At 42.9% G+C, this 15846-nt stretch overlaps 1 protein-coding gene across 2 annotated transcripts in view; it reads left to right on the plus strand.

The window, feature by feature from the left end:
• The window catches only part of LOC137300014 (vesicle-fusing ATPase), a 218961-nt gene that overhangs the window by 82929 nt on the left and 120186 nt on the right, over positions 1-15846 (plus strand). For both annotated transcript variants that reach the window (XM_067969099.1, XM_067969100.1), the window contains exons 8-9: positions 666-821; positions 15644-15843. In XM_067969099.1, the coding sequence (XP_067825200.1) occupies positions 666-821; positions 15644-15843 (356 nt within the window). The remainder of the gene's footprint in view (positions 1-665; positions 822-15643; positions 15844-15846) is intronic.

Raw genomic sequence — 15846 nt, forward strand, 5'->3', positions numbered from 1 at the left:
ACCAGTTGGGATTTTCTGACAATTCGATTGCTTCATGATCACTTTTACTTAGACAACCTTTTTATTTCCAGAATTTTTTTTAAACTGAATTCAAATTCTCAAACTGCCATGGTGGAATTTGAATTTGCGTTCTCTGGATTACTGGTCCAGTAACAATATGATCATGAAGAACATTCTTTACTGAATACTTCTTTCACTAAACTCCATTATGCGCTTTCTCTCTCTCTCTCTCTCTCTCTCACACACACACACACACACACACACACACACACACACACACACAATTTTCCTAGTGCAAGTTGTACCTTGGATGCTTGTTCTCTATTTTATTTGATAGTTCAGTTATAGGCACTGTGTAATGGGATCTTTGAGGTAAGCATACTTAATGCTTTGGAATCAAATTTTGTAGCAATTAAATTATATACATGCAATAAAAGCCCACAGATGTGCTGCATACTTGCACATTAATCCTTTTATCAACTGATCATCTTGAAATATTTTAATAAAGCTTTTAAATCTTTATTAATCACAAACAGGCAGGCATACCAATTGATGCAACATGAATGAATGAATATACTTGCTAATTGTTGCTTCAGTCCCGTACATAACCACTGGGTGGCGACAGGTTTGTACCAGTATGTCATGGCTTTTTCTACTTTTTTAAGGCAAATCTAAAACCAAGCAGGGCAGACAGTCCATCATTAACCCAGACTGGAACTTTGAGAAAATGGGAATTGGCGGCCTCGACAAGGAATTTTCCGATATCTTCCGCCGAGCATTTGCTTCGAGAGTTTTTCCTGTCGAGCTTGTGGAACAGATGGGTGAGTAGTTGCACAGGTTGATGGTGCAGTGACACCAAATGGGAATATTGCTGGAAACATTGAATATACTTAATACATTCCTACTAATTTTTTACGCATCCCTGGGGGCTCTTCGCTGCCTGACGAGATATAAAACAAACACATTTATTTCATTTTGCTGCCCTCCCCCAATCTTGCTTTCCTTTAGATTTTCCCTCCATCCATGTACTACCTGCTGCTGTGGGGCCTCTGGTCGGGTGGAGGGTAGTGATTGAGCTGCTGTCTTCTCTGGCCCCTGTCAGTGTGGCTCTGATAGATTAGTGGATGGTGCCATTGAAGTGAAATGAACTGATTACTCTGTTGTTCTTGTCATCCTTCCTGTATCCCTGCTCAAAAAAATGTATTCTGAAGTAAAGTGCTTTGAAGCTGTTCTTGTTTTTGGACAAGAATTGATGAAACCTCAATATCTACTGTTAATTAGCACCCAGGACTGCAGCACAAGTTATGAAGTGCCCCATTACCTGGTTTTCATTTTTTTTTTAAAAAAGCCTTGTGGAAGGAAAGATCTTGCTGTTATCCAACTGTCTACTGTGAAGTTTTGATTGCTGTAGAACAAGGTGAATGCCATTGGGCTGCAAACTGGATCAGTAAATCTGTTTAAGATGATTAAAGGATTTGATAGGATGGATACAGAGAAACTATTTCCTCTGGTGGGGGAGTCCAGAACAAGAGGACATAACCTTAAAATTAGAGCTAGGCCACCGGGGGGTGATGTCACGATGCACTTCACACAAAAGGCTATTGGAATTCTGGAACTCTATTTATTTCCCCTCCCCCCCCCCCCCCCCCCCCCCCCCCCCCAAAAAAAACTGTTGACGGCTGAGGGGTCAATTGAAAATGTAAAAACTGAGATTGAAAGATTTTTGCTATTAAGGGTCATGGAACTAAGGCGGGTAGATGGAGTTAAGGTACAGATCAGCCATGATCTAATTGAATGGTGGAACAGGCTAGAGGGGCTGAATGGCCTACTCCTGTTCCTATATTCCTACACATTTGCTCGGGATCATTATTGCCTTGGTAATTGGTTAGTGTATGGGTTTTTTTTTTAAGTTCAGTTCCTTAGACTTGATTGAAGCACCTTTTGATGCAGGCAATGGAAGGAAGACTACTCAATGAAAAGCAAGTTTTTTTGGAGGTGGTTATTTGAGGTGTTCAGGGTCCAAACCCATTCCTTCCTGTAATCACATTTTTTTTTTTATTCGTTCACGGGATGTGGGCGTCGCTGGCAAGGCCGGCATTTATTGCCCATCCCTAATTGCCCTCGAGAAGGTGGTGGTGAGCCGCCTTCTTGAACCGCTGCAGTCCGTGTGGTGACGGTTCTCCCACAGTGCTGTTAGGAAGGGAGTTCCAGGATTTTGACCCAGCGACAATGAAGGAACGGCGATATATTTCCAAGTCGGGATGGTGTGTGACTTGGAGGGGAACGTGCAGGTGGTGTTGTTCCCATGCGCCTGCTGCCCTTGTCCTTCTAGGTGGTAGAGGTCGCGGGTTTGGGAGGTGCTGTCGAAGAAGCCTTGGCGAGTTGCTGCAGTGCATCCTGTGGATGGTGCACACTGCAGCCACTGTGCACCCGTGGTGAAGGGAGTGAATGTTTAGGGTGGTGGATGGGGTGCCAATCAAGCGGGCTGCTTTATCTTGGATGGTGTCGAGCTTCTTGAGTGTTGTTGGAGCTGCACTCATCCAGGCAAGTGGAGAGTATTCCATCACACTCCTGACTAGTGCCTTGTGGATGGTGGAAAGGCTTTGGGGAGTCAGGAGGTGAGTCACTCATGTAGGGTGTCCAGTGATTTAACGTGGCATTTCATACAGGGTGTCGTTCTGAAATATTCTCAGAAAAGCACATTATTTGAAACCATTCTTCTCCTTTCACTGTGCAACTTCTAGTGGATAAAAGATTAGAGTTTAGGAGGGAGTAAATTTACCAACAAGTTTCTTTTTAAGTTTATAGCAAGACTTGGGCAAGAGCAGAGAATCCAACCATTTTAGGGGGTAGACCATTTTTAAATTAACTGCTTCCACTCGTCCTTCCAGGAGATGCTCTCATTATCCCTACTGTATTTGTAAGGAGTGTTTGCATCAAGATGCAGCAGCCTCCTGGCATTGCCTGGCCTGGATTTTAAGGCAGTGCGTCCATAGGCACTGCAGTCTTCATGAAGATGCAGATTGGCTGCTGCCACAATGTTTAATGTTGAGATGGTGCTTCTCCCAACCCAATCATTCATAAATCCAGTAAGGAATTCAGGAGAAACCTCTTTCCTCAAGAATGTGGCATTTGCTACCACATGGAGTGGTCAAGGCGAATAGCCTAGATGCATTTAAGGGGAAGGTAGATAAACGAGAGAGAGAGAGAATTTATTGATGGGGTTAGATGAAGTAAGGTGGGAGGAGGCTCGTGTGGAGCATAAACACCTGCAAGGACCTGTTGGGCCGAATGGCTTGTTTCTGTGCTGTAAATTCTACGTAAGCAGTGAGGGCCAGATACAGAATGGTAAATAACCAGAGAGACCACGAATTAATAAAACAAAACACTGCACCTAATGTAATTTCTGAATCCAAGCTAGAAATTCCTGTTTACAAGCTCAGCTCGTCCACACAAGGAAGAAAAAAATTGAACCAGTTCAAAATTATTGATTTGAATCTGTGCCCAAAAGCTTTAACTTGGGGTGGAGAGAGGGGAGCTGATTGATTGGCGAATGAGCAGCAGCAATGTAATTCAATGTTTTTCACTTTCTACCCTTCATGTGATGTCTGATTCCTCTGCTGTATTGTGGCCAGATTGCACAGGTCACACACCTGTTTTAGTGGGTGAGGTTCTGCTCATGAGGATTAGTAGTGGCTGACAGCAAACCTCCCAGGTCCAAGCAGTGATCACCGGCACACCTGGCTTATCACCTGAACTTCTAAACTCCCAACAGCACGTCGCACAGAAGTAAAAGACGAAATAATAACCTTTAATGCGCCATCTTCGAAATGCCATCTAAACCCTGATAAAACTTAATTTAGCAAAAGGCTTAACTTGCCTGCACTATGGGGTCATCTCTTCGATTGGCTGTCAAACATTCAGGTGGTTTCATTACTGGGACAATTTTGACGTGTCCAGAATGTGCTATCAACATTTCCTGGCATGGCTCCAGGTTCTTGGCTTGTCTAAGCAGCTGTGCACTCATTTCATTAGTAAAAGGAGTCTCTGTGTGTGTGTGTGCATCTTTTTCCAAAAATGTGGCTATCTTTCCCCCTTTCACTAAATTGGGGGAGGTGGGGGGACATTTCCAGAGCCTTATCCTTGTGTTTAACATAATTTAGGTACTAAGCCTCTTTTGAAGTAGTTCCTTTTGAGAATCTGTTTGTTTAAGATGCTGTACTCCGATAGAGTAGGAAAGTTGGGGGGAATTTATTGTAATCCTTTAAGTTCTGCTCTAGCACTTCTGCACCGCATCATATAATGCGACAGGATTAACATTTGTTAGGCTATCTGGAGAATTCCTTTTTTATAGGAATAAAGAACAAGCCTAAGCATAAGTGATTTGAGGCAGCCTTCACATTGGGGCATTTTGTCGTGCAAGTTGGGTTGAGTTGGCTTTGCCTGTGTTTCTGATTAAAAATAAACTCCTTCCATACTCCACTCCCTCCCCTTAATTTTCTTTCTCCATTTGAAGGTTCTAAGTCTTGCAGGGGTGCAGTTTCTGGACATCATTATGTGGCGATTGGTGGTTTGTGAGCGTGGTTTAAGTTTTGGCGGACTATTCGACTAGGCAAGGCATCACAGCAGGGCCCAATGCTGTTCTCACCTGATGTCTGTGGACGACCTTTCTGGCAGGGGTCACAGGATAGGCGAGCGGAGCCCACTGCTGCATTTGGTTTTCTTCCCTCCGTAACCCTGTAACAGTGCGGGCTATAAGTACAGCCTACTGTCACACTGAGCACAGCGAAGACTGGGATTGCAACTGTCCTGGTCTGTACTGCTTACTGCCACAATGGATGGTGACTTTACATGGTGAGCTATCATGGGAGCTTATCAAAATCTTGCTCTGATGTGTGCATGTTCACCTCTGAACTATTTAATCACCAGATAGAAGATGCATGGGGTGCTGTGGTTAGTGAAATATTTTTCACTTCTAACCACATTAGTCTTCAGTGCAACAAAAACCTCTTGGTTTAGCTTTGGGTGAAAGGGTGTTTGAAGAACATTATAGGATTTTAAATTGTCCCTCCTCTACTTCTCCCACGACGGGGAAGGATAAAGTGAGAGATTTTAGATTTATATATGGCAGCGGCACAGACTCCGAACATATGAAATTGGGCAGGAAAAGAACCAGCTGGTCCATTGAGCCTGCCCCACACCAGGCTGGCTGGAGTATGATGGCTAAACACTTATTACCCCCCCTGCTCCCCCCCCAAAGCTTACACCCACTCATTGTGACAGTTCTACACACGTGGGCTGCCAGCTCGCTCAGGCTAATTAATAAAAGCAGGTAGGGGCCGGGGTTAGTCAGTCATCAGCATCCTGGGCTGTTCTCTGATGCTTTGGTTCGTGTGTTCATAATAACTGTTTCTGTAGGCCTGGGTTCAACTTGTGTCGGGCAAAAGGACCGAAGGGGTAAGATGAGGTGGAAAGGTTGGTTGTTAGTGAAAGTAAGCAGGTTGATTCGAGCAGTCAGCTCTTGTGTATCAGAACTGCACTGGCATCATTCATGGTGTTGCCTTCTCCCACCCCTACTTCATGTTCTTGTTCTCATATGGTTGAAAGGATGGGCAGGTCATCTCCTGTTAATATTCCTGTGTAAAGTCATTAGGAACATGGTGTGAGCACAACCAGAGTTGAATTCTTGCCCTTTTTTCTCACTAGTATGTGGTATCTCCTCTATCCACCAACTGCACCCCCCGCCCCCTTTTCTTAGATGTTGGTATCAACCATGGCTCAGTTGATGACCTGACAGAGGCAAGAGAGCTGTGGGTTCAAGTCCCACTCCAGAGACTTGAGCACATAAACTTGACTGACACTCCAGCGCAGTACGCAGGAGGGAGTGCTGCATTGTTTGGAGGAGATGTTAAACCGAGGCGCTGTCTGCCCTCAGGTTGATGTAAAAGACCCCATGGCACTACTTCAAAGAGCAGCAGGGGATTTATCTCTGATGTCATGTCAATATTTATCCCTCAACCAACATCATTAAAACAGATGATCTGGTCATTATCTCATTGCTGTTTGTGGGACCTTGCTGTGTGCAAATTGGCTGCCACGTTTCCTACATTACAACGTTGACTACACTTCAAAAGTACTTCATGGGATATAAAGTGCTTTAGGACATCCTGAGGTTGTGAAAGATGCTATATAAATGCAAGTCTGTCTGTCTTTATGTAATTGGAAACTGAGTTGTGGGGAACCAGAAATGAGTTTAGGTCCCAACACTGCATGATACAGCTCATCAACAGGATGTGTGATTTTGGAATTTTACCCCCATCAGCTTCTCCCTACATCTTCACATGAAGTCTGATAATATTCCTCAGCGTTGCCTCAGCTTCTCGCCTGCTCTCAAGTTATCCCAGATTTTTCTGATTTTTATCTGTTTTAAAAACTAAGTCAGCTGAGATTCCTGCTCCTGATTACTAATATTAACGCTGGAAAGTGTGTGTATGTGGGTATCGGGTAACAGGGGCAAGATTGTGCTTGGTCATGATTCACCCCATGGTCGAATGGCCTGTCAACATTCGCTGTCTCGGTTCACACTTGAAGATTGCCTGCTCGACTCAAGTACCAGCTGGTGTGTGAAACCATATTGCATAACGGGAGATGTGGAGTCCGTTGGGAGGGGGGATTGATGAGCGGAACAAATGAAACTAGGCGGTTTCAGTGTGCACTTCAGTAATCTTGCCCCATACCTGGGTTATTGGACCAGGAGCTCATGAATCTGAATGTGCTAATTGTTCATGCTTCTAAGCACCAGGTAGCCAAGAGCAAATATTTAATAATTCTCCCAAGTTTTTTGTTTACAGTATGTCCTCTAGAGAAACTCTGTCAGTGCTCACATATGGGAGGAGCTTGTTGTCTAATTAACATTAATTATAAGAGTATCTGGAGTTTTCCTTTTCAGTTCATACATTTTCAGTACCTTGGCAAATTGTCAATGTCAGTCATCCATGGCATTCAAAGCGCTGAAGTGTTTGTTTTTGATGTAGATTTTCTCTTTAATCTTTACAAGTTGACGAATTAATAGCACTCTGCATCCTCCGGTTAACCGCGTAACTAACACCCGAGGAGGTTTACAGTAGCTCGCATTCCAGGAGGAGAAATTTTGTGTGCAGAATTAACTGTGTGTCATTGCTGGGAAAAAAGAGTTAACTTTAGAAGCTGTGGTGGTGCTGGTACATCAGGTTCCTCATTGGCAAATTCAGACCTCCTCCTCCACCCCCCTAACATCATTACCACTTCTCCTCCCCCATGGAAAAATGTGCAGGATTTTCATTATTGTTTTTGGGAAAAGCTTTTTTAAAAATATTAATTACATTGAATTTAAAGCATGGAAACAGGCCATTTGGCCCAACCGGTCCATGCCAGTGTTTGTGCTCTACATGAGCCTACTCCCACCCCTCTTCATCTAACCCTATCAGCATGACCATTTTTTTTATGTGAATCTGCATTCCAAGAAGAATGCAGCTCAGAACCAAATTAAGAACAGAAAATGCTGGAAATACTCAGGTCAGGCAGCATCTGTGGAGAGAGAAACAGAGTTAACGGTTCAGGTCGATGACCTTTCATCAGAACTGGAAGCAGTAAAGATTTAACAGTTTTTAAGCCGGTACAGAGTCGGGGAAAGAGGTTGGGGGGGTGGGCAGGAAAGAACAAAAGGGAAGGTCTCTGATGGGGTGGAGGGCTGGAGTGATTAAATGACAAAAGGGATGATGGTGCGAAGCGAGGAGGGTGGGAATGGGACAAATAAAGACACAAAAGATGGATCTAGAGGGGCTGTAAATGACAACAGCAGAACCATTACCAGCACCTGCCGTCCGAAAAAATGGAAGCAGTGGTTATGATCTGAAGTTATTGAAATCAATGAGTTCAAAGGGTTGTAAAGTGCCGAACTGAAAGATGAGGTGCTGTTCCTCGAGCTTGCGTTGAGCTTTATTGGAACAGTGTAAGAGGCCAAGGTCAGAGTGGGAGTGGGGCGGAGGATTAAAATGGCAAGTGACCGGAAGCTCAGGGTCATGCTTACGGACAGAGTGGAGATGTTCAGCAAAGCAGTCACCCAATCTGTGGTGGTCTCAGTGACCGCATTGTGAGCAGCGAATACTGAATTGAAAGAAGTACAAGTAAATCGCTGTTTCACCTGGAAGCAATGTTTGGGACCCTGGAGGGTGGGAAGGCCAGGTGTAGCATCTCCTGCGCTTGCGCGGGAAGGGGAGCAGGTGATGGAAGAGTGGACCAGGGTGTCGTGGAGGGAATGGTCCCTTCAGAATGCTGGGAGGGGAAGGTGTGTTTGGTGGTGGCATCGTGCTTTAGAAGGCGGAGGATGATCTGTTGAAAGTGGAAGTTTTTTTTTTAAAAGAAACTTAACCATTTTAAAAGAAACTGTTAAATCCTCACTTCCAGTTCCACCGAAAGGTCATCGACCTGAAACGTTATCCCTGTTTCTCTCTCCACAGATGCCGCCTGACCTGCGTATTTCTAGCATTTTCTGTTTTTATTTCCAATTTCCAGCATCTGCAGTATTTTGCAGCTTGGAACTGGATGACCTGGCCCTTTCTCTCTCATCCTCCCAGCTCAAAGTGCCTGCACCTCTTAATGGAGAGTGTTGTCTTGGTCCAACAGTTGGGCTCCACACCCTGCACCCTCAGCACAATCCTCTTCTTGGTTTTGGCCGCCTTTTGGAATACAGGCTTTATCTGACCACCATAACTGTTCTGCTCTCTGTCATATCGCCTCTAAATGTGGCATGACCGTAGCTGCTGTTTTTTTTCCCCCTTAACCCAATTTATCTTAGATTTTTTTTAAACTTACACAAGCTGTTTGGAGCTATAATAGGGGAGCAGAGTGCTGTCTCCTGCCCCTTTTTTAGCTGCATGTAACAATTAGCTCCATTCTTTACAAGGTGTTGTATAATTAGGGCAGATGATTTGGTGTGACATGATGTTCTGTTGGGGTTTCTATGATTACCAGAGTGCTGTCATATTCTATGAGCTGTCCTAGATGCAGTGAAAATGTTAGTATCTGAGCAATAAATGACTTGCCTTGGTAATGATGCAACAAACACTCGGGAGAAATTGAGCCCTGTGCCCCTACTGGGCTAAACCTTGAGGTGGTAGTGCAGGTTGCTGGGCATTGGTGGAGAATCCAGAGATGACTGCTTCCATCATAGCTCCTTATTTTAATATTGCTGACTTGCTGTTTTGAATGGAGAAGAGTAATTTCCACTGCTTGTGATGATTACCAACATCTTCGTTCAAAGCTGCTTAATTGAACTTATTAGTGGAAAAACAGCTTTGAATTATCAGGAGTGCAGAAAGGAGAACTTGCCTCCATGTAGAACTTTGTGCGACATCAGGATGTCCCAAAGCCTTTCAGCCAATTAAGCACTTTTGAAGTGTAGCCACTGTTGTAATGTAGGGAAATGTGGCAGCCAATTTGCACACAGCAAGGTCCCACAAACAGCAGTGTGATGATCTCCAGATAATCTGTCTTTGGTGATGTTGGCTGAGGGATAAATATTGGCCAGGACATCTGGAGAAATTGCCATCCATACTAATAAGATTGTAAACTATTCTAAAGGAATATTTTAACATGAATCAATGAGCTTTATTGGGTATTTTTTCAGGTCGTTACGATTAAGTACATATTCTTATCTTGCCTCAAACAGCCCTAGCCATAATGGCCACCCATTTATCACTTGTCCCCATCCCTCTTCCCTACTCCCTTCTCCCTTCTATTAATGGAGTAAAACCAAAAATCCTCAGTGGAAAACAAGATTACATTTCATAGGAACAGGAGTTGGCCATTCAGCCCATCATGCCTGCTCTGCTGTTTGATAAGATCATGGCTGATCTGTGATCTAACTCCATATACCTGTCTTTGGCCCATATCCCTTAATACCTTTGGTTGCCAAAAAGCTGTCTATCTCAGATTTAAATTTAGCAATTGAGCTAGTATCAATTGCTGTTTGTGAAAGAGTTCCAAACTTCTACCACCCTTTGTAGAAATGTTTTCTAATCTCACTCCTGAAAGGTCTGGCTCTAATTTTTAGACTGTGCCCCCTACTCCTAGAATCCCCAACCAGCAGAAATAGTTTCTCTCTATCCACCCTATCCGTTCCCCTTAATATCTTATAAACTTCGATCAGATCACCCCTTAACCTTCTAAACTCTAGAGAATACAACCCCAGTTTGTGTAATCTCTCCTCACAACTTAACCCTTGAAATCCGGGTATCATTCTAGTAAACCTACGTTACACTCCCTCCAAGGCCAATATGCCCTTCCGAAGGTGCGGTGCCCAGAACTGCTCAGCCAACTTCCTAACCAAGTCCATACTTTTCCTTCGATTCCATGGGCTTCTATCTTAGCTAACAGTCTCTTTTGTGGGACCTTATCAAATGCCTTCTGGAAGTCCATATAAATAACATCCATTGACATTCCCCTGTCCACTACTTTAGTCACCTCTTCAAAAAATTCAATCAGGTTTGTCAGGCATGACCTACCTTTCACAAATCCATGCTGGCTCTCTGATTAACTGAAAATTCTCGGTGTTCAGTCACCCTATCCTTAATTATACAACAGATGTTCGGCTAACTGGTCTATAATTCCCTGGTTTCCCCCTCTCACCTTTCTTAAAAAGCAGAGTGACGTGTGCAATTTTCCATTCTCGAGGGACAGTTCCTGAATCTAGAGAACTTTGCAGATGCCCTAACTATAATCTTTCAATGTGCTCACCTACTTCCTTTTAAAAACCCTGGGATGGAAACCATCTGGTCCTGGGGATTTGTCACTCTTTAGTACTATTATTTTCTTCATTACTGTTGCTTTACTTATGTTAATTTTATCAAGTCCCTGTCCCCAGTTCAATATTAGTTTTCCGGCATGATATCATCTTTTTCGACTGTAAATACTGACGCAAAGCGATCGTTCAACATGTCTGCCATTTCCCCATTGTCAATGACAATATCCCCACTTTGTTTTTAAGGGGCCAACACTGCTCCTGACCACCCTCTTTTTCCTAATATAACTATAAAAGTTCTTTGTATTGGTTTTGATATTCCTGGCAAGTTTCTTCTCATACACTTTTTTTTGTAGCCCTTACTATCTGTTTTGTGACCCTTTGTTCATCTTTGTAGCTTTCCCATTTGCCAGGACCTGTGCCATTTTTTGCCTTTTTATATGCCCTTTCCTAATGTCTTATACTGTCCCTTAACTCTTTAGTTGTCCATGGCTGTTTTTTTTGGCAAGTAGAGTTCTTGGCCCTCAGGGGAAAAAAACGGTTCTGTATCTCATTAAATGTTTCTTTAAACATTTCCCACTGATCATCAGTCGTTTTACCCATTAACAGATTTGCCCAGTTTACTGTGGACAGTCTCTGTCTCATCCCATTGAAGTCGGCCTTACCCAAGTCTAGAATCTTAGCAGCTGATTCACTTTTTTTCCCTTTCAAACACTACATTGAACTCATCATATTATGATCGCTATTGGATAGATGTTCATGCACAGTTAAGCTGTTAACTAAATCTGGTTCATTACTAAATCGAGTATGGCTTGCCCCCTTGTTTCCTCTGACATACTGCTGTTAGAAAACTATCCCAGACACGCTCAAGAAATTCACTACCTTTCTGACAGTTGCTAGTCTGCTTTTCCCAATCTATTTCCCTATTAATGCTTGCACACTGCTTATAATTGAGGCAAGGAGTGCTACATAAAGGTACCCTGAGATTAGTACCACGCACTTTTAAGAATTGGATCCCTTCACTTCTCCAATCTGGAGAAAGGGATAATCGCCAGCACCTCATTTAGTATGTTTAAAATTGACTACAACAAAAAATCCAAAGAGAGCAGCAGCAGATCTAATGTGACTGGTCCTGAATTCTTTACCTTGGTTCCAGATCATTCTCAAAATATGCCTGGTTCATATTGCACGTAAGTGTCCTAGCTTGAGTGAGCAGGAAGGACTTTGGTGTGTAAGAATGCAATTTATAAGCTACATTGATCTGGCCTTTGATTCTCCATCTACTGGAACTTTTTCAGAAGCATTCTTCAGTCTTTCTTAGGACTGGGAATAAATTACGAACTCCATGTTGTACTATTGGATCTTGGAGTGATCATCTTTGACAACATAAATTCTTCAACCCATATTTTTGCAAATATTTAAATTGTCTCTGGATTCATTTTATTTGGTGTTGAGATCAGCAGAAGAGAAGCCAACCAACCCCATGTGGAATAAAGCAATAAGTCTGAGAGCCTATGCTTAAGGTGAGGGATATTGATGCTGGTAGATGGAGCATGCCCTTTTTCAGGCATCCAGTATTTCCATTAAGTACTCCCAGGTCAGGTTCATCACAGCTCAATTAGGAGTAATGTTCCCTTTACTCTGACTCTGCCCCAATGTCACAAGAACACCCCTTATCATTTTGTCCATTTTATACATCAGCCATCCTTTTCCTGTCTGAGTGGCATTACCAATTGTGGCAGAATTAAGGATTTTTTTTTGCTGGAACCCATTCCCTTTCGAAACTGGATTGAGACTGCCCCAAACCCATTTCACATCGAACCCTTGTAGCCAGCAAAGCACATACCTTTTAAAAATGATTCTATTCTCTCTGAAGCCCCTCAACCTCTTGGAGATGGAAGTGCTTTGGCCAGCAGTTCAATAACCAATACAAGGGAAAGTGGCCACTCATGATTGCATCCAATAATTGAAAGTGTTGGGAAACCACACTGTCTGTCCTGATTGGGGGAGCTTTTGGTTATTTTTAAATGATGGCCAAATCTGCTGGAAATATGCTAGACGTATGCACCTTTAGCCTTTTATGGAATTTTTAATCTTATCAAGTTCCCTGGGCTGGATAATCCTAAAATACTATACATTTCCAATATGTTTTACACTTACAGTAAGGTTTCTGGAAAGCTGAATGTGGAAGTGAGTAGTTTTCATTGCTAATTTTGTTTTTAAAAATTAATTGGGGATGCAGTGCATGCATTAATCAGCCTTCCAGAACACACATCTTCAAAAAAAAACATCTGGTGTTTTTTATGAATCTAAGTTACAAATGAAAACTAGCTGCAGGAAAGGCTGCTGAAATGTGACTCGGGAGAGTAGGGTGGAGATTCAGCCCATGGTGAGGCAGCTGGGACCTCCTGAATTTTGCGTGAAGTTTAATCCAGTTTTTAATCGCCAGCTGTGCTTAAAATAAATATCATTACATTTTTAATGCTTATACAAATGCATTTTACTAATTACCTTGCTTCAAACCTATTCTGCAAGAGGAGGAAGCGTTCAGCTGTTTGGTTCCCCCTTCATTAGTATTTCTTGTAACTTTTGTTAAAGCCCCTTAGTAAATACAGTAATGTGCATTGTGGTGCTATAGGGGTTGGCTGTTTCTCAGTGGCTTGTTTAACTGCAGTCTGTCAGCGTGCCTTAGTTGAGAGCAGTTTAGCATTACATCTTTGAACTTCACTCATCGTCCAATCCTACCTCACGCACACCTTTCCCATATACAAAAGGGATCGGATTGCCACTTAGTACTTAATGGCTTGTGCCTGACACTAATTTGGCAGGAATGGGCTGATTTTGTTTGTTCATCTCGGTGTAAAATTTGCTAACGGGACTACAGCAGTGACTCTTGGCATGGCTGTTAGTCACTTAGATTTTATTGATTGTCAAGATTTGCTACACATTATTAACTGCAGTAGCTTGAAGGGATGTGATACTGCTCATTGGATACAATGAAACTGCTGCTGTACAGCTCCCAAGGCAGCCGAGGTGGCTGTGACCTGCCAGTCTAGGCGGTTATAACATTTTCAACTCCACTTTGTTGAGTTTCATCACTTGGTAGCAGTTATACTGTCAAAAAGCATCTCACCTCGGCTGCCCTTATCACTTATTGAATAACAACACCACCTGGTATAGAGCTGAACCATATAAACCAGTGTTGCCAAATAGAAATTGCTGACTAGCTATAGGTGTGGCTACAATGACACTGTTTTAACTACATGCACTAATTTTAGCATAAAACGCCTTACATGCACTCGCACAACACAAGTAAAGGCACTTCACGTGTATATTTACTTACCACCATTCAGTAACCAAGAAAAGAAACGCTGACAATGATCAAAGAACACTTGCGCACTCTGCTTCTTGCCTTACCATTTTACCAACAAACGCACAAGAAACGTTGAAGTACGTGTGCATACGCTGTGCGAATAGGAGTATTGAGATCATATGCCCAGCGACAGTGTCTGTTACTCATTTTTATTTGCTAATCAGAAATGCAGTTGGCCACATCTGGATTTCCAATTAGTCACATGTGGCTAGTGGCTAATGTTTTGGACAACACTGATAACAGACTAGGAAGGTCTTGGGTTGGATTTCCCCATATGTGCTGAGTGAGTTGATCTTGGTTGGGGCTTCCAGAAAGACACTGCATGCAACTCTTGGTTAAGGAGAGGCTAGATGGACACGGGCTCTTGCTCTTGATTGCTGTCCAGCGGCCTGCTGGAATATGTACTTGTGTACGGATACTGAGAGAGGACAGGGTTGAGCATGACTGCAGTGGTCCACCCACAGTTGACTAGCATGCCAGTACTCAATATTGTTTTGCACACAGAATATAAGAGGGCAGTCTGCACTCTGAAGGGAGTGGGGGAGATCACTGCGTTTGGATTGCTACCAGGAAATCTACAGGCTTCATTCACTTGATTTGGTCATATCTCCATCTCTGTGCCTGTACACTCTTTGAATTTCAGTCCTTTTGAGCTGGTTTTGCCTGTGCAGTGTTTACGTTGTTTTGGCCTGTTGGCCCACTCCCCTTGCTCGGGAGGAAGACCCAAGCTGGTATGTTTGCATTTTTATTTAGTGTGGAGCAGAGGTTTGTCCCTCCAAATGCTACAGGCTGAATTTAGAGTTGGTGAATTAATAAATTATATGTTGTTGTCCCCAGCTACCTGAAAGCATTTTCCTGCATCTTCCAGCCAAATATTATAGCCTGAGTGACAACTCATGTATGCTCCTTAGTTTTGTCCTTTTAAAATTTCTTTTAGGTAGGGCTAGGTATGTATTTGTGATATCCTTTACAGAGGATTTTGATGGGTGCCACTGAGTTGTAGTATGTCTTAGGCAATAGGTATTTTGTTTCTTACTGGCCTAGGTCATAGCCTTTTGTAACTGTCTGCCTTTGAATAGTGTACCACTGTGTCTGTGTTAAATCTCTTCACATCACTGCACCTTTCATCATTCCGAGTCCCCTCGATTGGTCCTATTCTCTCCTGATACCAGCAGCAGTTATGGCTATTAATTTTTGTTTTATGCTATTCAGATAATGTGGTTTTATAATCTGCTGTTTTTGTAATGACGGTAGCTGAATTAATGGAATGGATCTGCCTCATCTGCCACCTGTTCTAGTGGCTAAAGTATGCAACTACATTGTGACAGTTGACAGCAAAATTGAATTGGAAATGTTGACCTAGCAATTTATAATGGGGAGATTTGGTTCAATATTCTTAGTTCAGGATTTTTGACTGTTCTGAGATTTTATGTGCACCTGTAGTTTTCATCGGTCATTTGTCCTACAATATGCCTTTGTCTTCTCCTTAGGTTGTAAGCACGTGAAAGGTATTTTGCTCTATGGTCCACCAGGATGTGGGAAAACCCTTATGGCACGACAGATTGGGAAAATGTTGAATGCTCGTGAGCCCAAAGTTGTGAATGGTCCCGAAATCCTCAACAAATATGTTGGTGAATCTGAAGCAAACATTCGTAAACTCTTTGCAGATGCAGAGGAGGAGCAGAGGAGGGTG

Source organism: Heptranchias perlo, chromosome 30 (genome assembly GCF_035084215.1).
Source record: "Heptranchias perlo isolate sHepPer1 chromosome 30, sHepPer1.hap1, whole genome shotgun sequence".
In the NCBI taxonomy this organism is placed as follows: domain Eukaryota; kingdom Metazoa; phylum Chordata; class Chondrichthyes; order Hexanchiformes; family Hexanchidae; genus Heptranchias; species Heptranchias perlo.